Below are 26,646 nucleotides of genomic sequence, written 5' to 3'. Positions count from 1 at the left end.
TTGTAAGGTAAGATACTCCCTTCCCCATTTTTACCTTCACAACAGCCCTGCAAATTAGATTAAAACAGACCCAACATCGCTCAGTGAATTTCATGTCAGATTGGGACGAATCTGGTTCTCCCCAATCCTACTCTAATGCTTCTAACCATTACACTACAGCTGTGCTCAGAATGATTACTCATTCGATACTTGTGCTTCAGTAAACAAGATGACACAGGCTGCTCTCTTATCATGCTTCAGGGATGAGTTTCCAAGGAAAATCTTTTGCTTTTTAAGTAAGAAACTCACAGTTCATTCTCCTTGCTTCTTGCATCCAAAGGATTTTCTCATCACTATAAGCAGAAGAAAAAATTCAGATGCTGCCAAATGACACTAAAATGAGGATAGCACTTTCTGTAATGGTTAAGAAACTAAATGAAGCTAAAATCCAACCTGGGAGGCAAACTGTGCCTTCTTTCTTTAGTCTGTTTAAGAATAGCTGCATTAAGAAGGGTTCTGTTGGATCAGTCTTATAGTCTAGCACCCTGTTTCCAACAATGCTCTAGTCTTCTTGGGTTCTTTACTTGAGTGGTTCTAGGGTCCACAAGAATAATAACCCATGGAAGCCTTGACAGAGAAAAAGTCCTTTTTACAGCCGTAGGACTAAAACTTTTCAAAATAACAATCCTTCGGTCTTTGTTGAAATACCAAGTTCTGCATAGAACCTCAGAATAAAACATACATTATTTAGGACCGAGGCAAGTAGTATGCATGTCCCTTGGAATATAGTGTGATATGATTTGCATATAAAATGTGATTGATGTGAGTGGGGCAGGGACAAAGTACTATGAACAATATTTGTATATTTAATTAAACTATTTAAATGTTAATTTAATTTATAATAAGGCTGCAGTTATTGGTTCCTGTTTTGAGCAAGCGCACAGTATTTACTTGCAATCAATTCTTTTCCCCTAACATTGCAATATTCAGTAATTTTTATGGCTTGATTCCTTTAAACATATGATAGTCAGCATGAAACCTAATAAGCATGAAAGAATACAGTAACTGTTATCTGAAAAATAAAGTTAAAAATTAATGTGTATTTAATTACCGGTAATTTCCTTTAAAAATGTGAACAGTCCAGGATAGAAAAAGATTGGAGTTTATGTGGCAGGAGTTAGAAATACTGGCTATCTTTTTCTAGAAGAGATGGATATGGGCAGTTGGATCATCTAGTACAGCCAGAAGTGATGGGTGGAATGACAAGCAGTCAGTCATTTCAAATATTTCCAGGAAGCTAGGCTTAAATTTGCCTAGCACAGACTGTTGGGAGGGAGCTGAAAAGGGGACCAAAATAGCCATTTAATGGCATATCTCCTTAATGCTAGAGCATTGCAAAGCAGACTACTAACTTCTATAACATTATAAAAGATCATTTTGGTATGCAAGACAGTCTGGACCAGATCAATAATGCAAAGATTGTCAATAAGTTGCATTTATTGTTTTTTTGGCTCATGTACAACTCACTGACAGCACTATGTTGTTTGACCTTGAAAGCAATCTCCTCCTTACACGCAGGAGTCTGAAAAAGTTACCTATACCCAGAATAAATTCCAAAATTACACAACACTCGTCTATTGGAGAACAATAATTTTTGCAGGCGGACTTAAAAGAGCAAGCTTTATGATGCCATGCGGCAATATTACTGGGCCTGTCCCACAGGTATCAACACTGTGTTTTAACATGCAGAATACCCTATACAATGATTCAGTGTATTTTTCTCCTGTCTTTTCTTTATTCAGTTGGTTTAATTATAGATATTTGCTTTAGAATTTCTCTCTATAGTGGTTGGGTAAAATTTGCATGGAACACAAAAAACTATTTTTTAGCAACTTTTAAAGTTAAAAAAAACCCCATAAAGGCACAACCCCCTTAAAAAGAAGCAATTTGAAGTCCCTTGGAGCACAACAAAAGTTCAACGTATGCTTAACAATAGCCCACTGCAATCAATTGTTGTTAAAAAATGCTGAAAATCTGACTGGTCGCATTTCCATTGCAAAAAGAACTGTGTCCATTTCATTGTTTTTATTATTTTCTTATTGCTGTGCTGACTCCTTGTCATAAGGTTTAATGCTAATTTAACATTCCCCCCCCCCCTTAGATTTCTTTCCTGAATGATCCCTATGTGTCATTCTGCCCTTGTTCATTCCTCAAGGCTGACCTTTCCCTTCATACTCCCGGATCAACTTAAAAACAGTGTGCCAAAAATAGAGGAATTAGTTCTACTCACACGACCACAAGCATAAATGTGTGAAAAAGTTAACCAGAGTGAGAGGGAATTTTTTTCAATAGATGCCTGAACCCAACATAGTGTATCTGTGCTGAACAAGGACTAACTTTTCTGCTAATGGAAAGGATAGGGCGATTCCTACCAATTCCCACTGCTGCAGACTCCTACTTTTTGGGAGTTCAGCAGGCTGGAGAGGAAGAAATATGCTAATCTTCTGTTAGAAACGACTTGCACAAGTAGAAAAAGTCTGGATCCAACCCTCTGACTCACCAAAATTTTTAAAGACTATTTTGCAATGATTCCCTGAAAGAATGAGACATTTGAAACAGATTTTGCGGTTTATTGCCAGCTCCAACATATTCCCTCTCCACTGAACACATGTCTGCTGAAAGAAGAAACATTTAATGAACACACACCTGACATCAGACCTACACATGCCTTTTTTCAAGGCTTTCTATGTAGTCATCATTAAAGTGAATTTCCTTAGTGTTCTCCAGTCACTCCAGAGCATGAGTTCCTCCATCTGAACAAGACTCCAAATGATTTTTTGAGAGTAGGCATTCATTATGAATATTGTAAATAATGTTTCTATAAAAAAGGACAGCTGGGAAATACAAAAACCCAGGGGAGGCAAGCAGACATCTCTTTGGGAGGCAGAGTACATCTTATTTGGTTCCAACTTTCCATCAATGTACAAAGAGAGGAAGCATAAAAAAGCACAGTAATAATCTCAATTATTGGGAGCTGACAAATAGGCTTGCCAGGAAAAAAAGCAGCCCAATTATAACAAATTTCAGTATTAGCATTACATTTGTCTCAAAGTATTCCATTAATTATCTCCATCCAGTAAGAGGAGCTGAAATGTACGAGGACAGGCCATTTGTCGAGCCTGCCAATTTGTCAAATATGCTGTGCTTGAAGCTTCTGTTTCTAATTAAAAGATGTTGAGAACCACACAATATGGGATAGCCTTCAAATTAATGCAGAAGCTGGAATGATTTCCGGGGTTTATCACACTTTGTCTGAGAAGATTACCATAATGAAAAATGATGCAAAAAAAAAAGACTGAGAATTTTTTCTCCGTAAAGATTTAGAGGCGCTCTAGTTTTTCACTTAGGAACTCTTCCACACTATCGGTATTCCATTTGAGAATGCTCAGCTCTTCAGCAATGTTCCCATCGTCATCCAAGAGCTTCAGTACAGGGTCAGAGCCTCGTACGTACTGCAAAGACAAAAAACATTAAGAGGTATTATCCATCTGTGGTTCAAACCACCAGCTTTTTGTCAGTCTCTTCTTTTCCATCCAGATGTAACTGAGCATGCCAAAGTAATTAAAGCATCACTGAATTAACTGCTGTGGCCTGGTGTGAAAGTATACCTTATATACATTCTGAGTAGGGAACCAAAAGCAACTAATATTGCTTTAATCAAATATGGTGAAAGTTAAACTAGTTACCCTACAGAAATAGTTGATGTCTATGCTTGGCTACAGAAACATTACAACCAAAGGAGCAATTTAACATCCATTATAATTACTAGAAATTTTGTCATCTGCTAAGACAGGGAGTTTTAAAAAAGGTGCACTGCAGCTTAAGGCAAGAAATATTTCATTTCTCATTATTCACTTCCAGATTTCAGCAGCTGAAATTCTGGGACAGTTTAACTGTGGAGGATTGTAGATACCACACACACAAACACACACACACACAAATAGAAAGCAAATCATCACTGCTCATTGTGATATAATTGAGGGACCAGTTCAAAGAACTCCAATTTGATTCCACATTAATCTTCTTATGAATGTAAAAACCAAATGGCAGCTACTCTGGATTCTTTGCCTTTCGCCTTGCAAAAAGGAAAATACACTGCACTGATATTGTGTTGGCTGTATGGAATGGCACACTATACAGAGTTTTGGAGAAGTAAGAAAGACTGAGAATACTTGAATAAAATGACCAAGTCAAGAAAAAATAAGTTGACAAAACTTGAAAAATCTTCAAAAAGAGGAGTAAAGAACAGCATTAGTGACAGCTGAATAAACCTCAATCAATGTTAGCTTAGCTCAGCAACCAACCACTGTTTTGCAGTTATAACTGACATTTTTCCTCTCAAGACTGATTCAGGGGCCCAAGGATTCTTGGGAGGTTTCAGGTCACAGAAAAATGTCTGCAAACTCCAGAGTTATGCACCAGAAGACTCCCTCCACATCTTTTAAAATTCATGGAAAATCAGGCAGAAAGGATGTGAGTGTTTCTGGGCCTCATACATCTGTCAACTAGATTTGTGAAAGCTCATAACAAAGAACATTTGGAAACACTTTACCAATACCATACTGATTCTGAAACTTAAATCTGGGATGCAATTTATGCACCTGCCAGTCTTTAATACAAAATTTATTTACCAGCCACTCCCATCAAGACATCTCTTCCAGCAGTGAAAATGCAATCAAACCTATATTCACCTGATCATCCTCTCTGTATTAAGCTAAGTCTGGTCCCACCTGAAAATATTGATTAGCTCCCACCAACTGCGCTATAGATAATACCAGATGGACAGCTAGCTTATACAGAGATAATAATTAACGAGATATAAATAAAAGATGAGACAAGAGAACCAAATAAAATCAGTACCCACCTTGATCTGCAGTCCCCTGAACAGTTTCGGCTTGTCACTCCTGACAAAAGCTAAAATTTGGAAGAAAAATTTAGAAAGTTATTCTATTAATATATAAAACCCTCAAAATGAATCTTTTCTGCTCAAGCATTAAGGCATAAATGGTTTTATTTACAAAATTAAGAGGTCAAATCTAGCAAACAGATTTTAGAATACTTTTCCATGTTCCTGCCAATGTTAACATTCCTTGCATTCTCAACTGTTGTCCACTAAGACATTAAGTACTGTGCAAGGGAACAAAAGATGGATTTGTTGAACTGGGCAGACATGATGTATTTGTAAGAAGCTCGATGCTGTTTCTGAATCCCACAAAATTTTGCTGAAAAGCCAGTTGGTTAATTCGGTGGCACTCCAGTAAGTTGGAAGATCTTGACAACAGAAGAGCTACGAAGAACTGTAACAAGTTGCCTAAGGGTAACCAAAGGCTTTTTAAAATTAGGGAGCAAATATTGTCAGCTATCACACAGATAGGTTTTTTTTCAAAGTCATGTTACATAGAGTAAGATTCCTAATGTCAACTGTAACTAAGTAGGATCAATCATTGCTTCAAGCAAAGGAGACAGCCACTGAAATATGATTGGGATCTCTGATCACGATTTATGAAAATGGCTGGGAGAAAACTAGAGTTTAGGAAAATGTGGAACCCCGTTTTGCTGAGAGAGTAGGCACTCGTCCCCTGTTATTTTTGCCTTTATCTCCTGTCCCTGCATACAAGTCCCTAGTGTTTCTCCAGCTTGAAGAAAAAAGATCATATGGAGGCCACCATAGTCTGCTACACTGCCTGGCCAAGTAATACAATACTAAGATGGATGTCAGTTCTGTGCCAGGAGTGATGAAAGCAGAGAGGAAACTGTGAAAGTCTGGGCTTGTACTTAAGCAAAGCTTAAGTTGCTCACCTAGTGACTGCTTTCAGTTGTCCAAATGAATAGCAACTTGTTTGACTGTCTGATATGTTAAAACTTGTACCATATACAAGAGTTATGCTGAATATTTGATCAGTTGAAAGAGGCTCACTTGAAGGCACATTTCTATAATGTAGACTATTCTGTAACGTTAGACACAGCTGATCTGACGGCGTTGAGAATAAAATGGTGCAGGGAGATATTTAAAAAGTCTGACACCAGTTCTGCTATGTTTGATGTCAACTTAAACTATCAGAAATATTGTAGCTCTTTCATATTTTTAGAATCTAGTGAAAATAAACTGAGACATCTTCCAAAATTTGTATTAAACAATTGGACAACCTGCTATAATTTCATTTTCTATCAAGACATTTCTAAATGTAAAGTTATTTAAGGATGAGTGAGCTTCCAAATTTTTAATTTAAAAAGGAAAAAAAGAACTGCTTATGAAATATGGAAATACTGTACTGACTACAGTAAATTTAATTTTTAAGCTCTTCAGAAACAGAGTATGATAAAAGTGAGCAAGGCAGCTTTCTTATAACTCTAACAGTTTGAAATTAAAAGAGGACTGTTTACAGAAAGAATGGGACGGATCCAAAGGTACTCTTCCACATAGGCCTCTTCCGCACATGCAGAATAATGCACTTTCAATCCACTTTCACAATTGTTTGCAAGAGGATTTTGCCATTCCGCACAGTAAAATCCAGCTGCAAAGTGGATTAAAAGTACATTATTCTGCATGTGCAGAAGGTGCCATAGAGAATGAATATTCCCTTCTTTGTTTTACATCTTTCAATGATTCAAAGAACTGTAAAATATGAGAAACCGAAGAGGCAGATTGAAATGAAAAAATATATGTACTCCACACATTTCATAGCATCCCTAATCCAAAATCAGATGAATGATCATGAGACCACTGAATTTTATTGACCACACTGTGTTGATGCTGAGAAATGTCCAAAACAAGGTTATTTCAGGGGAAGAGCACCAGTCTCACATTTCACTTTTATGAGTAGGAAATATAAGACCTGCACTGATTTATCCAGCTGGCCTGGGTGACAAAAGAATGACAAACTTGCTTATAAAGCTGACTGAATATAGACACAATCATACTAAGGGACAGCATGTTATGCTATGTTCTCAAATCAAAACACCCTTCTTACACCCTAATAATTAAGAAAAAACACTTTCAAAAAATTTCAGTGCAAGCAAAGACTGAATTTTTCATTTCCGTATATCAATTTCCTCCATTAGGAAATCTAATAAAATTGGATATTTGGTACTCAGTGTGAAAGGGGAGTGCACACAGCTCCCTAAAGTCTGACACTTTTTATTAGGTTCCAAAGATCTAATATGGAACTATTTCAAAAGACCATAATGGTTCATACAATCACATTATGATGAATTATGCAAGGAATTAATTTTTGCTCGAATGAAAGTTCTAACTTCTTGGAAGCTCAATTTTGTGCAGGAAAATAATCTAAATTTAACATTGAGGTCAGTATAAAACAAATTATCTATAATACAATTAAAATTACAATTTAGTTCCCAAGTTGGATTCAAGATTTGTTATCATAGGGAGATAGACAAAGAATATTTCCTCAGCATAAAAGGAAGGCACATAAGAGATACCATTCCAGCTGGGACTTTAAAAACAACTATCTCAGTTAAACTTCACTAGGAACATTAACATCTATTTTGCCAATGGAGTCCCTCACAAAATGAGGAAACCAGAAGATAGACCATATTTCTTTCATTTTACTTTCACGAACCACCATTCAAACTTGATTCCATTTCACTCAAAAGTTTTTAAAAACTGCCCCCCCCCCCCCAAATTAGAATGCTATTCAACTATATTATGAGGAGAAAAAAACCTACAGTGCTCAGCCACAGGACCTGCATGATTAATACACACTCAACCCAGCATATGACCATTACAGTTTTGTGAAATTCAACAAGAAAAAAAAATACTTTGTAACAGGGATCCATAGCCAAGCATTCACTGAGAAGTGAATTTTGGTAGTGAAAATTTTGAGAACAAGTTATACAGTTTGATAACCTAAAAATACTCCATCTTCTGAAGCAGAAATATGATCTTCAGCTAGCTTCACATTCTGTAACAGACATTCAAGTGATATGAAGGAAATAAACAAAGCCTTTAGAGTCAAAGCAATGGCACATGCTAGGAACCTGCCAGGGGCTAATCTGGATGTAAGCATTTCCAAATAGGACCACAAGTGTAACAAAACCTGCTTGTGCTGTGAAAGACAAATTTAAAAGTTAGTTTAACAATGCTAGTAGCCCAAGTGGTTTATCCCTCTTGCTTTCACATACCTAAACACTGGGACTCCTTTTTTGTATCTTCAGGGAGTTCACACTACTTGCCTTTGTTTTCCTCAGCCTCCCATGCCTATTCCCTCCCATACAAATTCCTAGAAAGCTAGCCCACTCTGTTGTCCTCATGCTGATTAGATGTCAAAGGAAACAGGCTGCGGGGCTTGTTTACAATAGCCTTGGAAGTTCTGACTGCAGTGCCAACGGGAATAGGACAAGTGAAATGGGCAAGAACGCAGAAGGCTATTAACAGCAACAACTGGAAAAGCCACTGAAGGTTACAGATGGCCAATTTTCCAGTAGATACTAGTGAACTAGGTAATCTATTCTCTCCTTTACTAAATTAGCATTTCTTTCCAAAACAAACCATACATTCATGAATATAGAATATTTTTAGAAGTATTAATACCATGAGCAAACACAATGGAAGTTTGTGAGCAAAGGAAAGTTCCAGTGATTTTGGATTTTCTATCCACAAGGTATGATGAGTAAACCTGCTAGGAAAAGAGATGTCTGCTCACCATAATAGTCACACAAATGGGTTAAAGCAAAACAAAGACGTTCCAAGAACGCAAGTAAAACAGCTAGGAGAAGCCGGTGAACCTGACATTCGGTATTGTTTATCTAATTCGGAACTTGACCCCAAAGCAGCACAATGGGGCTAGGCATAACAAGGAAAGATGTTCCTACAAACTTGGCACAATTCCCAAGTTAGCAGAAAAAGGCAACAGTGATAAGAAATTAAAATGGGGGATTAACTCCCCCCAAACAGAGAAGTGATATGAGCATGTACATTAAAGCATGTACATTTCAGTTTCAAAGATCATGGTAAGCATTATCCCTGAGTTATCAAAAAAGGAACAAACAAGAGGAAAGAAGGGCAGGGGATGGGGAGAGGGAAGTAAAGATAGAAAAATTACAGGGGGTGAAAAAGAGGCAATGCAGTGGAGAGGAAAAGCAATGACAGGAAGGTTGGGAGGAATAAGAGGGGGAGAAGCAGGGATGAGAGTGGGGGACAGAATTTCCTCTCCCACACAAGTCCTTGTTTACTATTATAAATGTTATGGGTTGAAAACTCACCATACAACTATGAACTGAAAAATGCACACAAATTTTGCAGAGCTCAAAAACTTCTTTCATGCAACTGAATGAATACGTTACTCATGAAAAAAGTCCTTTCTCCAGTAAAACCTTACTGATTTTTAAAATCTTTGCCCAGTGAGTTCCAAGAAATATACTATTTATGTGGTTCTTAGTAAAATTATATTCTGGAATGAAGGGACTGGGGTTTGTTGAGCCGTATATTTTTACAAATGATTTTCATGAAAGAACTATAATACTGAATGGCTTTTACTCTCAGTTTCTCCATTTCTTTATGGGTATTTTACAAGCGACTTCTTCTCAGTTACAGCCTTTAGTGCTGACCAGGGTCCTCATATTTTACCCAGTCATAGACTAGCTGGTTCTAATGATGTCTCTGTTGGAACAGGAGTTCAAAAACTTCTTTAAGGTAACAATTCTGAATAAATAATTCTTGGTTACTAAAAAAAGTTACAATTATACTTACCCTGAACCTGAGGGAACCGCCCCAATTTTCATCCACACACTTCAAGAATAGCCCCTGAATAAAGCTGCAAGAGAACAGATATTTTTTAAGAGATAGGAGATAAAATATTAACCAGTGAACTACGCATTTTGACAACTGAACTGGTACTTGAGAACAAGTACCTGGTAACTGACCCTGCCACTTGAGAACAAATCTAAGGTCCTTCAACTGAATCAGCGCTGTGAAATTCAAGAGAAGAATTTAATGAAACAAAGACAGGAGTAACTTACCAAGCACTACTGGGTGCAACCACCTTCCATGTCGCTGAGATTTCCATAAGGAAAAATGTTTGATGGATTTTTCTCAAATTTAGAATATTTGCTGTTTTTCTCACCTTACATAGTTAATATGAAACAGCAATTAGTATGAAGTAGCTTTGAAGCTAGTATGAAGCAGTTTTTGAAATATGTGCATTCAGAACAACAATTAAAAGCAATTCATCCAGGCTTCTTTCTTGGTTCCTGGATTGCTGCAAGAGGGATTCCTAGTTAAACTGTTCATTAAATCATAGTCCCCAAGGCATGACCACCTTCTGTGTAATTACATCACTATCAGAATATCTCGTTAATGTAAATTTTCCATTTCACATACTACATTGAGTTTTGCAGCTAAACCAAAACTACCCAGAAGACTTGACAAAGAAGATGTGTCTTCAAGTGTCAGGTACATTGTACTTGGAAAACACGGTGTTCAGCAGCATCTGAACTTTCTGTTCATTTGTCTCTTTTTTTTAAGTAGTAATGACTGTTTCCAAAACCAAGCAATTTATTTCTTAGTTCTTTAGAGGGCTACTACTCTTTCACTTATGTTCGGCTTTTATGCCTAGCTAAACCAAAGTACTGCCAACTGTGTTAAACATAGAGTCTGAAATCACATCTGAATTTTGTATTTTATCATGGAATTCAAATTAACTTTCTTGGTTCTTTGAAGGTCTGCTCTTTCACTTATTTTACGCTTTTACGCCTAAGTAAACTGAAGTACTGCCAACTATGTGAAAAATAGGTTCCGAAGTCAAATCTGAATTTTGTATTTTATCTTGAAATTTAGAGAAAATGTCACATCTAAGTAAATAAATGACCTTACAGAGTATATATTAGGCAAAGATAGTCCCCTGTTCAAGTACCAGCTTATTACTGACCCTTACGGTGATGTCACATCATGACTTTTGTAAGGCAAAAGCCTAGTCTATATAAGTGGAGTATATCAGTTGACCAGAATAAACAAGTAACTTCATATTATCCATACTAGACAATTTTTCTTTCCAGAGGAACTAGAATGAAAAGGACCAGAGTAAGACTATACTAATTCTTTATATCATATCATATCCCTGAAGCAGGGTGGCAACATCCACATTTTATTTTTATACATCTAATTTAAAATGGTTTTAAATGAGATACTAAAGTTTATGGGTAGGATCGTGTCAAAGTGGTAGAGGTTTAAACACAACTTTTTATAATGGATGAGATAAACATATGGTTAAATATACCATTGAGTTTAATGGGACCTCACACTTTGTGACTTAGAGGGGAGTCTTGCCACCACTTTGGCCATCTACTAAAGTCTAATGCAAAGAAAGATAATTACTGTGAATAGAATTTGTGTTACATGCTATCTTTGACTGCTAATTATGCAATGTCTGTGTTACAGCTTCACAGTAGTATGTAAATGGAAATGAAGATTGCTCAAGCCTTTTTATCTAATATTTATTTACTTCATTTTTATCCCTACTTTGTCCCCAGTAGAGGACCCACAGTGGCTTGCATTGTTCTCCTCTTCTCTATTTTATCCTCACAACAAGCCAATGAGGTAGATTAGGCTGAGTGTGTGTAACTGGCCCAAAATCACCAAGCAAACTTCCTTAGCAGAGGGGAGAATTTGAACCTGAGTCTGCCAGAACTTAGTCTAGAACCCCTGACCACTACATCACATTGGCCCAAAAAAGTGACAAAAACTGGAAGCAAAATTGGATGGATGGATGATTGAAATGAAAACAGAAAGGTTAATTACTTTGGTTGATTGTTTCTATGTTAGATATCTAAAAAATGAGGAATACCGTGTTTCTCCGAAAATAAGACAGTGTCTTATATTAATTTTTGCTCCCAAAGATGCGCTGTGTCTTATTTTCAGGCGATGTCTTATTTTTCCACTCCACAGCTGCATGCTCTGGTGTTCTGTTCGACGGGCATACTTCCAAACAAAAACTTTGCTACGTCTTACTTTCGGGGGAAGTTTTATATTTAGCACTTCAGCAAAACTTATTCTCAGGGGATGTCTTATTTTCAGAGAAACAGGGTAATAGGTGATGTATGGATACTTGAGCAGAAGGAGGATGCTTCCTCCCAACTCTAAATATTCCCAAATGTATACTTTGTAATGAATCCCTCTGTTTTACAGTTCCTTCTTCAGAATAATGTTTAGGCTTAACCATTACTAGACATTTCCCATTCTAACTGGTTCTGGGCCTAGTTCTGGGACAGAAACTGCTTTAACAACTCTGACTTCTGCCAGGAAAGGGAGATTTCTATTAGTTCTGTGACTTGATACCATAGGCCAGGGTATTAATTCTGGACCAGACGGAGAATTACGTATCAGGGGAACCTCACTTCAGTGGTTCCAATCCTATCAGGCTAACTGTTCCAGAAGGTCAGGGTGTATGATCTACAGCATTAATGTTACCCAATCATACACAGTTCCATTATTTGCCCCATGATATTTAACATCAACTTGTGGGAGAGGTCATCCATACTTTCGCCAACTGCAGTTCTTCTCCTGGCCACTTTGGCACCTCCAAGTTGTATGGCTGAAATGCACTCTATGTCAGTGGTGGCAAACCTATGGCATGGGTGCCAGAGGTGGCACTCACAGCCCTCTCTGTGGGCACGTGCAGAGTCGCCCCCACACACATTTAGGCTGGCCTGGGGCACTGGGCTCGATTATTAGCATTAAACCTAAGACCTAGTTTTGGGGAAGCAGTGTAGGTAACCCTGTTAAGCACTGCTAAACCCCACTGATTTTCATGCGAAGAACTGAAGTACGATACTTTACCTGGGAGTAAGCTCGGTTGCTGGCAATGGGGCTTGCTTCTGAGTAAACCCTCCTAGGGTCGTGATTCACCCGTTGGAAGAGTTGCAAGGTTTCTTCAAAGCAAAGCCACCGACTACCACCAAGCTTACTCCCGAGTAACACACACCTCAGCCAACTGTTTTTTCTAAACTAAAACCTCAGTATTCAGGTTAAATTGCCGTGCTGGCACTTTGCGATAAATAAGTGGGTTTTGGGTTGCAATTTGGGCACTTGGTCTCGAAAAGGTTCACCATCACTGCTCTATGTGGAGGTTCCTTTGAAAATAGTTCAAAAGCTTCAGTTAGTTCAGAATACGGAAGCATGATTACTGTCAAGAAGAAGAAGAAGAAGCGTTTGGATTTATATCCCTCCTTTACCTCCTGTATGAAACTCAAAGGGGCTTACAATCTCCTTTCCCTTCCCCCCTCACAACAAACACCCTGTGAGGTGGGTGGGACTGAGAGCTCAGAAGAACTGGAACTAGCCCAAGGTCACCCAGGTGGCATGTGTTGGGAGTGCACAGGCTAATCTGAATTCCCCAGATAAACCTCCACAGCTCAAGCGGCAGAGCAGGGAATCAAGCCCAGTTCCTCCAGATTAGAATGCACTGCTCTTAACTACTACATCAAGGCTGACTAAAGGCAGCACATCACACCAGTTTTTAAAGAGCTATACTGGCAGCCTGTGCATATCTGGGCACAATTCAAGATGCTGCATTGTCTCTTATAAAGCCCTCAATGGCCTTGGACCATAGTATCTTAACAGCTATGTTCTCTTGTATGAGCTTGCCTAATAATGTTGTTGGTCATCACTGTCAGATGGTGGCCTTTTTTGCTGTGGAACTTGTCTATGTAACTCCTTTTCTATATTTCTTCATCCCACTCAAGATGCTTTCATTCAGAAAAACTGTTACTGATTCAAGGCTTTTATCCCATTAGGATATTTTAGTAGTTATTCTAGATTGGGTTTGATTTGTTGGTTTTGGCTGAGTCTTATTTATGATAGGGTGCTGTAGTTTGGTCTCATGTTCAAATTACATTTTTAAATCCTTTAAACCTTAAAAATAGTTTTCAGGCTTTTAGGGTTATATTTTCTGGCTGGAAATTGCCCTGGGTAGTTATTTTGAAGAGGTGGTATGCAGATCTTTTTAAATAAGTAAAATACTGACGTAAATTCTGTTATGAAAAGGTTATTGTGGTGGCCAAGACTGTGAACCAGAAATTCCAAAGCTCAAATCTGGCTTCTTCCATGAGCTTACTGGACGGCAAAAGACAACCAAATCTCGGTCAGCCCTCACTCCATTATGGGAAAAACCCTTCCTTGCTTGCACTGCTGTTGTAAGGATTATGGACATAATGAATGTGAAGTGCTTTGAGCACTCAAAGAATGCTATGGAATTGTGAAGTGTTATTCTTGTTTAATCAGCTTTATTATTGCAACATCAGAATAATTATGATGGTTAGAACTTTTTTCACAATAAGTAGGCAACATAGTTTATAATTAGATGTTACACTGTAATATACATATTGGTGGAATTTAACTGGCGGCCATCACCGGCAACCAAGCAGTACTTCGACCTAAAAACACAGCTGGTGGCAGCACTAGGATTTTTTTTGTCCTAATCTAATTAGGGAAAAAGAAAGGGAAAAAATCAGACAGGGGGCCAGTGCAGACTTAATGTTAGCTATTTGCTAAGCACAGCAGATCAAGAACCAGTCTTGGAAACATAAAATCCTTTCCTGCAACCCCTTTGCCTGATGCAAATTTCTTCTAGTCTCTTTACTGTGATCCAGCAATTTGTTCAGACAGATATTAGCTGTGGTAAGAGAAAAAAGGGTGAATTCCCACAGATGGTTCCCAATCTGCTAACAGTGACTTGCAGACCTATTGTTGGCTTCTTGCTAACACACACAGGGGCAAATACTGTCAAAGAAAAAAGTTGTGCACCTGTTCTGAAATGACTGGACTGCTCAGTCATATTAACTTCGCCAAGTGCACAACTATCAAGGCAACACAAATCAGTATTATTGAAAAACAAACTGCCATAATAGTTAGCATGGTGTGGACTTCTACAGCAAGAGAAAACATCTCAGATGTATTGACAAGTATGAAATAAACAGAAGAAGCTGTTAGAAAACCACCTTCAGGTTTAGTTAAAGTCTTTTCAGCTCCAAGAGTGTAGCTGCTGGCTAATCTCTCTTTGCATGCAACTGCACAATGTCACACTTAAAGTTCTTTTCATTTCTCTCAGCTTTCTGCACCCTCGGACATTCTTAAGAACTCTACTTAGAATAACAAGAAACAAACAATTAACCTTTCTTTGGGTGTATTTCACCATCCTGATGCATAATCAAACTGTCAAAGCTGAGCCAAAATCATTATGAATGCTTTCTACATCCCTTATGCAGAACTATCTATAAATGCTAGCATGAGAGTCTTCTTACCAGCTAACCTTTCTCAGACAGGCTATCTGGCCAGTAATTCTAAAAACAAATGCTACATAATTCTCATCTGCAAGTGTTGATGGTATATATTTTTAGACAATTTATGAATATGGGAATATTTGCCAAATACTTGATGTTTTTATTTTATATCTGACAATTTATATTTTACATTATTGGAGAAAGGACATGCGATGGCACCATATTTAGTCTCTGGCAAAATAAATACAATCAATCAAGATATTCTAACAAGTATAAAGAAGAGAGAAGAAGAGGAAGAGTAGTAGTAGTAGTAGTAGTAGTAGTAGTAGTAGTAGTAGTAGTAGTTTTGAAATAATAAATTGGATTTGGATTTATATTGCCCCCTGCGGCATCCCACACTTTATGGGACACCACCTGGAACTCTCCTCCCCCGATGTCACCTGCTGTTCCTGATCCTGGAGAAACAAGTTCATCCAGCACAAGACAGTCCCCCGTACCCTGATGTCGGTGAGGCGGTGGACCAAAAGGTCATGATCTACCGTGTCAAATGTTGTGGTGAGATCTAACACCAGCAGCAGCAGCGCCGAACCACCCCTGTCTAACTGGCACCAGAGCTCGTCCACAACGGTGACCAGAACCGTCTCGGTCCCAAGACCAGGGCGGAAACCAGACTGGAAGGGGTCCAACATCCTCCATTGGAAACAATGGAAAACTATGTTGGGTAATTATTTATCTGTGTCCTTATTTTCCACCCATGACCAAAGTCCCTGGGTGGGGTACAAACAGGGGCACCCCCTGACCCAAGCTTCACCAAACTTGTGGGTTCTTCTAAGAAGAATTATATGCAGCTACTCTGCAAATTTGGTACCTCTACCTTGAAAAATAGCCCCCCTAAAACCCTGAAAAGAATTCCCCATTGACCTATAAGGAGCCAAAAGCCAACCCCCTCCTATTTAGTGGTATGGATATTCATCTTTGCTTGGCTTTTCTAAAAAAATTCAGCTGCGATAACCCTGAATAAAAAAATACTGAAAAAATAGTAATACCTACCAATGGTAAGAAGGTGATCTCTTCTTCCCATCTCCATCCTGCTAACGCTTTTGGAAGCAGTTAAAAAAAAAAGAAGCAGCAGCTAACGTATCGCCATTTTACATCCTGCTGAAATGGTTACACCAGCAATATGCTATAAAACTTGGGAAGATTTCAAGGTTTCATTTGTAATCAAAATATACCAACTGGGGAAAAAAACTGGTGAAAGAATCCTGCTCAATTGACACTGGCATGAACAGGATGAGAATCTGGCCCAATGAACAATTACTACTTCTTTGACAGAGCCTCTGGCAGAAGCCCAGAGACATAAAGGCTGCACAGAACTAAAAATAAGAGTCAGAAAGTTGATAGCTGCATTTTAATTAGTGTAACATAATAAAACAGACTTTAAAATGAAGTAAAATCAGGTCATTCAAAGAAAAATTAGCCCAAAGCACTAAATGCATTCTAATATCAATTCCTCGGAACTGGACAAAGTTGATAAAGTTATTCTCCAAAATCCATGCTATTCAAATATTTCTACCTCTCTTATCAAACTGTTACACAAATCAGTTTTTTAAAAAATGAATATATTATACTGGAAAAGTGGATCTTTAAATTTATTGTAGAACTTATGTTCTCATAGTTACACCTTTGCACTGCTTTCAGTGATGAGCATCCTTTTTCTCCTGGTTTCTCTCTTTCGTGTGCCTCCTTCCTCCCCAGTTGAGCTCCACCCATTGACTTTAATCCATCTTCCCTAGCTATGTCTGTTCCTCAAAAAGCTGCCCTTTCCTCAAAAAGCTGCCCTATGTCTGTTCCTCAAAAAGCTGCCCTTAGACATCATCTAGCCCCTCATTTCTCTAGCCTGTGGATGTACCCTTCCTTCATGCCCATGGCAGCCCTCCCAGGAAGCTGAGCTTTTGCTTTCCCATCCTCTCCTTGGTACGGCCAGCCCTCCCTGACAGCCTCCTGTCATTTACTCTTCCTGAGACTTCTGAGGAGGGGGTAGGTAGCTGTTCCCATGTCCCCTTCCCTGCTGCTAAGGAGCTCCTGTGCTGCTCCTTGGCTGGAACCACTGGGTTTTGGCATCCTGGGGCCATGGGATTTGTCTTTGTTGGGAGGACGAGGGGTAGGTCAGCATCCCCTCCTCTTCAGCTCACCCTCCAGATGCCTCCAGGAGCCTTGCTCCTGCTGCCATTTCAACTGCTACCTCCCTGCTGAGCAGAACAGTAGATGAGGGCACCAAGGAGGGAGGTGGGCATGCTGGGCTCACAGCTCTGGTCCAGGGCTGACAGGAGATTCTTGGATTGGTGCGGGAAAGGCTTGTGTCTGGGTCATCGGCTTGCCCAGTGTCTCAAGTGGGATCCCCATTGGGAGTGCCTGTATTGGGATTGCTGGCCTGCTGTCTGAGGCAGAACACCACAGAGCAGTCTTGCCAGGAGTGGGGGGTATTTGGCTGGGTGGCAGGAGATTGTTCCAGCCCTGAGGTCTGGAGCTCTGGCTGCCAGCACAACATGAAAGAATATGAAAGAACAGATAACATGAAAGAACATGTACAGGATCTAGAGAAGGACAGCACACAGGAGGGAAAACATACACTCAGCTGGAACTCTTGTTTGTTTTTGCTTCTGTAGCACTCTCTATCAAAGACAGAGGTTACCATTCAACCTTCAAAGTAGATTAACTTCAGCAGCAGAAATGGCTGTAGAAGGCATTTATTATTTATTATTATAATCAACAGAATTTATTAATGTAACTTAATAACACACGCTTGGAATTAACTTACAACACTCCAATATTATAAGTTTAGTATTACAAGTTCATACATTTGTAAATATAGTCACTATGTGATAAGAAATTGATGAATAATAATCAGAATATGCAGACAACCCAAAATGTGGTATTAAACAGACACTCCATTCTCCATTAGTTACTTCTACAGCAGTTGATGACCAGCAGAATGGAGTACAAAAAGACACATAGCATTTGATTTGATACCTGACATACAGACAACAGAAAGCACAACTGATAGAGGAGATTTTAAAAAACAAGATATGATATTCTGATACTGAATGTGGGTAGATTTCAAGGATTCAGTGACTGAACCAAAGTAATATTCTAGAAGTACTGTTTTACTGTTTAAATCAATCTATTTCCAAACTTTGATGGAGGATATATCTGAATGATAAAATCATTTTAAGCAGCTGTGTTAAATGTACATCACATCTCAATCTTGCATCAGACCATACAGCCATTTTTACACAAAAGTAAACATGAGTCTAAATATTCTCTGACATCACAGACAGTTAAATTAGCATGGCATGTGCTATTTAGAGCATTACCAACATGTGGCAAAACACTGGTGAACTCCATGACCATAAGAAGGACTATGATAAAAATCAAGGATGGTTAAGTTCAGTCATGCCTGTGTGTGAAAAGACAGCAGAACATAGTAAGGTCACCATTTTCATACAGATAAGTCAAGGCTTATCTCTGTGAAGGCAACATGAGATGAATAGGAGGCATTCATAAAATGAATATAATGATTTGTAGATACTCTAGAAATCCAAAGCTTGCTTCTATGAATATTATGAATACTGCAGTGTTGATCAGGATTGCCTGTTGCCATGAAGCCAAAGCAAGAATGGGGAAGATCGCCAAAAGCAGGACCAATATGAATACTAGTAATTCACTTTTCAGTTAATTATGTAGACATAATACAAGGGCCTGCTGAGACTGACCAAAGGAATTTGCAAATAAAAATTACGTTTCTATCTTAAGTTTTCAAAAGATTTATTCAGTGTTATCTTTATAAATGTTGTGTTGGGAGACTCTGGCCTGGCAAAGATATAACATTTCTGGATCTGTGCTCCTGAGCTGGTGTACTCCTTCCCACATGAGTTCTTCTCTCCATTAATTTTCAGTGCTAATCAAGGGGCAATGTTCTATCTGAACAAAGGCTAACACTGGTTAAATCAGCTTCTAAACTTAGTTGCAAAATGTTGCTTGAAGCTAAGCATTATTAGTGTTCGTGCGAGTGCAAAAATACACTATCTTGGGAAGGAGGGAGAAAGTGAAAATGTGGAATGTTTTAACCCTAAGAGACCAGGAAACATCTGTTTGCACAGAACCCTACATATTTCTCTTGCTTGTATCTTCAAGTGAAAGAACAGAGAACTGAAGGCTCCTTCACTAACAAAATGAAGTGTATCTCACCTTGTGTTCTGGTTTCTTAACCCTTTCTGTAATTATGTAGGGTTTTGATTCACAGAACTGAATTAATTAAATCTCACAGTTTTAAGTGCTGCAGCTGCTTTTGGTTCAGGCATACCATGCAGCATGGAAACCAAGCTGAAGAAAGACATCAAACTTATTTGACCACTGACTACGACAAGTCCAGAACCTTTAATGACATACAATCAAATAAAAGAGAGCAGACATGCTATGGTAACCAAACATAAACTTACAGTAACCAGGCAGAAAATTGATTAGGAACATTTACTTATAACCATACCAAGAAACCTAGCTATTTGCTCTAAATCTGTACCCAAAGTATTATTCAGAAGGAACAATGTCTTTTGTTGATCAGTCCAGCCTTCAGAACCGTCCAAAAGAGGTAGCAGAAGCTTTAATCGAACTGTCTCATATAGAGGGCAGTGGAACAGAACATGGTGTATAGAGTCTTCACTGTTTAACCTGCATACACAAAATCTTTCATGATGCAGGATACTGGTACCTCTTCCTTGTCTCACAGCAGAGGGAAGGACATTGTGCCTAGCTAAAGTTATAGCACGATGCAGCTTGAGGTCAGGAAGTAAGAACAGATATTTGGCCATGCCACAGGAGTTGTATGGAATACCTAGGGAAATTGGCGAGCAGTACTTGCTAGCCTGGGCCATCAAGCCATGATACCCGACCTCAAAAAGTTTGCCTTTGATTGTCTTCAGTATTTCACGTGATGGCAACATGGCTAAAGTGCCCACAGTTCGACCCAGGGCAGTCAGCTTCAATAAGAGCCCATCAATCTGTAGAGTACAAGATGGATAATGCTAGAGAACAAAAACCACTGACTAAAACACAAAAAAGGAATTATTTATAGAGAGCCAGAGCTTTCCCCTTCTTTTTAAAAGCTATACAACACTGCAATTATTTGTCTAAACTGTGAGTGATAAAGACAGGAAAAAAACTTTTCCATTTATACATTAAAATATATGGATGTTCAAAATAAATTGCTTAAACTCCGTTATAAGCAATGCAAGAACGAAAATGCTGATAGCAAGCAATTTTCATCTTATGTATTGAGAAGCATTAAACAGTAGAAGGGTGAAAAGGTGAGATTGCATTTTTATACTTGCAATTTAAGTAACATAAATACATAATGAAAGAACATTTCTTGAAGACATTTTGGTGTAGTATCAACAACTGTATGTGAATGCTAAAAGATAGCTAAGTATAAGGGTAAAAATATATAGATAGACATATGGTATATATGCTTTGTTGAATATTGCCCAGGATCCCAACACTGCCATTCATGAATAGAAATAACACTCTGAGCTCAGAAGCACAGCTTCCTTCTGGTGGCAGCTCTTTGCACTTCATAGGGTACTGTCAAGAAACTGGTTCCTTTAAAGTTTAAGCAGTTTCTTGTCCAATTCAAACAGTGCCTAGAAAAGATGGAAGTTTATCTGAAAACTTAAGCCAACCTGATTGTAGCTTCAAAGACTCAGGTAGTGGAGCTGGGCAGCAGGTCAGGTGCTGGTCACACCTAGCAGTTTCATGGTCACAAGAATCTTGGAGGGTATATTTAATTTCATTAACACCCAAGCTCATAGGTGGTAGAAGGTGCAGGGCATCCAGTCTAATTGGCAAACTTATCTGATTGGCTGGATCACCTGATTAGCAACATATTTCATTGTTGAAGTTATATCATTTGCTGTACATTTAATTGGTTAATTAGAATCAAGCCAAAGTAGGTCATTAAGCATACAGGGAAAATCTTTCATTCTAGTTTTTCCCCATGTCTTTTGCCCTGTGTCAGGATTACATTTGACTTTGGGACACTTCTTGATTTTGTCTTATAGACAGGAAACCTTGTCTTGGGCTTTGAAATCCTATTGGGTTCAGTCTTAAGAGAAACCTGGATACTGAACAAATGCTTGTAAATATGCTTAATTTAGATGTATAGTTTTACTGTTTTTATCCACACTGTTCACTGCTCTTTTACTGAACATTTCTGCACAATTTTATAATAAAACACTTCCTTTATATTTTGTAGAGTTCTTGAATTCAGAAGGTTTCCATCAGAAACAAGTACTTTAGCCTTCATTGGCTTCAGCTACCAGACTGTTTTCTGAAATTCACCTTGAAAGCATTCTACTTGCAAGGGTGACTTTCTTCATTTTACTCCCAGGAGGGCTAGAGACTTTGTCACTTGGTCTCTGGCTGGCTGGGTAGAAAAGGGCCTGGGTAGAAAAGAGTATGAGGATTCAAGCTTTAGCTTTTTTGGTTTTGTCTTACTTGATCTGTCCTTTTGAGGGATCTTAGCTTTCAGGTGCTTTGACAGGTACTCCTTTTCAGGATTTTCCAGTTTTATAGAGAGGCTTAGGAGGTGTAGAGAAGGTTACCGTTGAAAGGCAGAATCCTAGTGCACAAGCCTATCCTACAGAGCTTTGTATGTGGATCACAGATTTTACAGTCAATCTTGACCTAAGAGCAGCCATGCTAGTGTGTACACAAAAGTTGCATTGAGTGGAAAACTACTAACTTAGTCTCCACTTCAGACTGCCAGACCTAGCTGTCTTTTCTGTCTGCCGTTTGCATTGATTCCATATTTATCCAAGTCTATTGTAGAGCAGACAATCCTGACAAGCATCGACCAACACTGATAGGCATTATCTCACTAAGTCACATCTTTAAATCTTTGTCCAAGCTTCAATTTAATTAAAATGTTTCCAATTACTTCAAAACCCTCTACTGGAAGATGGCAGAATCTAAGTCTTGTACGACTGCTTTTTTCTCTTTATTCCTTTCCCCCCACAGAACAGTATGTATCTTTTGGATTTCACTTTGCCAGATGCTGAGATAAAGAATCAGGCTTTGCTCTTTACTCAGCCTGCTTGTACTAATCTTTCAAATTGGTAAATCTGTCTGCCTAAATATATCCCTCCCCATTGGGTGCGTAAAGTGCTGTCAAGTTGCAGCTGACTTATGGCAGTTAAGTTAAGAGGAAACTCAGTTAAGAGTTTTCAAGGCAAGAGACTAACTGAAGTGTTTTACTATTGCCTTCCTTTGCATAGTAACCCTGGTATTTTTTGGTGGTCTCCCACCCAAGTCCTAAACTGGGCCAAATTTGCTTGGCTTCTGAGATCTGATACTGGCCTGGGCCATCCAGATCAGGGCATATCTCTCTTTACTACTTTAATTCATTACATTTTTATTCCACCCTTCTCCAAGGAGCTCAAGGTGGTGGACATGGTTTTTCCCATCCATCGTTCTATCTCCACATCCTACCAGAGAGAGAAAAATTCCTACAGCTACAGATGATTTTTAGCACTTTATGTCATCTGGGGAGATGTGTAATTTTGATCAAATCCACATCTTTTCCATATAACCCACTAGACCACTAAAACCAGTAGGATGTCATCTGTATATAACAACACTAGAAATTTTGGTGTATGTTTGATGGTGGGAAAAAAGCTAGTAACAGTGGATGGACAAAAAGGAGAACAGACCGTAGGCATCCTATCCTAACTGTACTTCTTCTGTAACTGATCCATTACACACACACACACCTTTTTGTAGGCACATTTAAATACAAACTTGAATTTAACCCCCCCCCCTTAAAAGCTCATCTCAGAGACTTCAAAGTGAATATTAATTAACAAAGGCTTCTATTAACATGTTTATGAAACAATTGTACTAAACCGTAGCACTTATGGTCTTTTTGGCAACACGTCTGCATCTATAACAACTGTTAGCTTCCACCAGTTCCTCTACTTCATTCAAAATGAAGCTACTATGAAGTCTGGAGGCTACAACCAAAAGACTGACAGGTCAATAGTTCTTGGGGTCAGTCTTATCTTTAACTACACAGGTTTCCCATCTCTGGGCACAGCACCATGTTAAGGCTCAATCTGTTAGCCTCAAACTACCCAGGGTGAGGCTCTAAAACTCCTTGACACCATCCACGTAGGCAGCACTGGCAACAACTTATATCAAACAGGTTAAAATGCTTTACACTGATAAGAAACCTCCCCCTCCCCCCCACACCTTGAAAACTATGTTCAGGACACACATTCAAATAGATGTTATTTTGCAAGCTGGCAATTCTTATGTGGCAATTCTTTACTAAATAATAAGATTTTATTGACAGTTCTACCAAATAGACTGGTTAAAATTGCTTTGGGAGACTGTAGAAATTGAGAATCATTATGAATTTTTATCCATACCCAAACATTAAGAGCATCCAGCTTCTGCTAACTATAATCTTTACCTAAAATCACAAACATGTGCTTCTTTGTTGTTATTAAGTTGATGCAAACACACATCACTCTTAAGTGCAGCTATTTTCAGCAACTGCAAAATGTTGGCAGTTTCTTCTGATGCTACAATTTCATGCACAGTTACCTTCACCTCCATTTCATCCTTTCATGTTTTCACACATTAGCATCATTCTGAGGCTTACAATGTGCAGCTGCTACAGTAATGTTGCAAAAGCAGGCAACAGAATTTGCCTGAAATTGGATACAGAATGTGTGGACACTAAAAGCAGTTTGCATTGTTGGTGCAAATCTGCTGGCATTAGGACAATGCTTTGCTGTTGCGTAAATATTACACTCATTGCAAGCAGCAACTGCTCAAGAAAGGAAGCTACACAATCTGTTTTTTCAGTACAGATAATGAAATCTTATCCTCAATAACTTCAAAGAAAAACTTAATAGTTACAGCAGTATCAGAACTTTAGTGCCCTGATCCAGTTCTACTTGTGCATAAAAACTGTATACGTGTGTGACTAGAGTATTGCTCATGATACACATCTGAATGTGCATTCAAACCTTCGATCTTCTGAAAGCAATACAGTGTTGGCAGACAACATCTGTGCTTAGATGCATATTTGAATGTGCATTTTGACATTCACTGAAATGTATATCTTTAATATCTACAGTTCCTGATTCAATAAGTGACAAACACATGGAAGAATGCTACTGCAAGAGGATCTTTGTTTTTAGGCTGATACACAGTGGGTTAATATAGTGTAGTCCTTAGAGTATTGGCCTAGTATCTGGGAGACCCAGGTATGGACCCCACTGTGCCATGGAAGTTTGCGGGGTGTATGCAGTAGCATATTTTTCATTTGAGCCCCTTCGCTCCTATCACAGATGAAAAATCATTTGATAAATTGAGTATCAGCAATCTAACTAGGCTGTTAGAAGACTTCATTTTTCAAAAATTTACTACCGAAAGCTTCAACATTGTCAATAACAATATACACAAATACCGCTTAGATGCTGTTTTAGGATTGTAATCTTATTTAACTCAGTGTAACTTGCTTACCAGCACACATTTAAGACTGGGATGTTCATTTTACATTAAGGGACTGGAGTCAGCTAAGGAAATAAAATGTGCTTTTAGAGAACCTTGCATCAAATCACCTGTCTGCTACAAACTCACTATTAGCTCCACTTTTTGATGCATCCCTCCACCTGAATGTAGTATTGGCTTATTGTACAGGATTGTTGTGAGAATTATGAAAAAAGATAATACATGTGAAAAGGTTTGAATACTGCAAGCACTGTAAAGTGCTACATACTTTTGCTTAGGCACATAATCTGATTTATTTTTTGAAAGAAAAAGTAAACATTACATCTAGGACCTATCCCTTACAAGTGAAGAGGACAGAACACAGAAGCTTTATTGGCAGAGAAAATGAAGGGAGTAATCAAGGTAGAGAGAATCATAGAGGAAAGGAACATGCTGGCCTGGGCCACTTGATCTCTTTCCTTCCTCTTAGCTCCCAGCCACTCGCATAGACATACATGAAGCTGCCTTACACTGAATCAGACCACTGATACACCAAAGTCAGCACTGTCTACTCAAACGAGCAGCACTTCTCCTGGTCTCTGGCAGTGGTCTTTTGTATCACCTACTACTTGATACATTTTAAACTGAAGGTGCCAGAGACTGAAATTGGGACCTTCTGTATGCCAAACACATGCTATACCACTGATTGATGGCCCACTCAGATGATGGTGCTTGATGGTATATGCCTTCCTGTGATGCAACCAGTAACACAGCCTCTCTAAGAGAGGCACTCTTGTTCTTGGTAAGCGTAGCCCTAGATGCAGGTTTGAATTGCTTCATATTCCCCAGGGTAAGAGTATTCTGTAGGTTGGTATTGGACAAATGGCAAGAAGGAATAAGGAGCCTCCTGTACCCAATTGGATCAGCCTCCTGTACCCAATTGTTGCTTCCTATCCCCTACATGCAGAGCAGGCAAGGCATAACCTAATTGTGAAAATTAAAACATTTAGTTTGAGCCTTTTGTGCAAGAGTTTGATAATTCTTAAAACCTATAGAGGGTTACATATACAGAAAAATAATACTTTAGTGTCACAGTTTCTAACTCACACCAGCTTCCTTTCCCTGGAACCATTACGTTTATCTAAAGACTTGTTCTGCATTATTGGAATCAGATTCAAGACCAACAGCAAAGTGCATGTAAGAAATGCTGGGATTTAAATTGAGAACAGTAACAATGATAGGCAAAGAGAAGTCCAACGTGATTAAGGTTCAGCTGGAGAAAGAATTCCACAGAGAATTACAAATCCTGCTACTGCAGGTATTCAAGTCCTCTTCTGAAATGGTTAATAACAATATGCAGCAGACTCCAGTCTATTTGACTGCGAAGGATTTAGAGTGCACAAGTCTGCACTTTTAATTTACTGCTGGAATCCTAGTAGTGTAGCATTTTGTTTTAAAAACAAAACCAAAATACTTTGGACTATGTTTTCCTTGCCTAAATTCTTTCTTTTGGGACATAATCCTGTGGGCAAGTGCTTTTTTTTTTTAAAAAAGAAATAATTTATAAAGAAATTAACATTTTCATCTTGAAGAACTGCATAAATATTATTACTTACTTAAAGCCCTTATGATTGCAAAGAAAATAAATTTTGAACATGACATGAAAACTTTTTTTCAGTGTAGGTTTAAGGATGGAAAAAGCTGCTTGCCCCTGGACAAACACAGGTTTAAAAATAATTATTCTCTGAAGAAGTCATCCGAAGGGGCCCACTGCAACCCCACCTTTCGAATTTTGCTCCTTTTCTAAGGAGGTGGAAAGAC

The 26,646-nt window shown here is 38.6% G+C and overlaps 1 protein-coding gene across 1 annotated transcript in view; it reads right to left on the bottom strand.

Annotated features, from left to right (window-relative positions):
- Window positions 1-2,593: 2,593 nt before the first annotated feature.
- Window positions 2,594-26,646, bottom strand: part of SELENOF (selenoprotein F) — a 30,608-nt gene continuing 6,555 nt past the window's right edge. Inside the window, exons 3-5 of the mRNA XM_048498539.1 lie at window positions 9,749-9,812; window positions 4,904-4,953; window positions 2,594-3,491 (exon numbers count right to left, since the gene is read on the bottom strand). Of these exons, the coding sequence (XP_048354496.1) occupies window positions 3,360-3,491; window positions 4,904-4,953; window positions 9,749-9,812 (246 nt within the window). The 3' untranslated portion in view covers window positions 2,594-3,359. The remainder of the gene's footprint in view (window positions 3,492-4,903; window positions 4,954-9,748; window positions 9,813-26,646) is intronic.

Source organism: Sphaerodactylus townsendi, linkage group LG05, assembly GCF_021028975.2.
Source record: "Sphaerodactylus townsendi isolate TG3544 linkage group LG05, MPM_Stown_v2.3, whole genome shotgun sequence".
Lineage (NCBI taxonomy): Eukaryota > Metazoa > Chordata > Lepidosauria > Squamata > Sphaerodactylidae > Sphaerodactylus > Sphaerodactylus townsendi.
The sequence above is the reverse complement of the archived record's forward strand: the minus strand, read 5'-3'. Positions and strand labels throughout refer to the sequence as shown.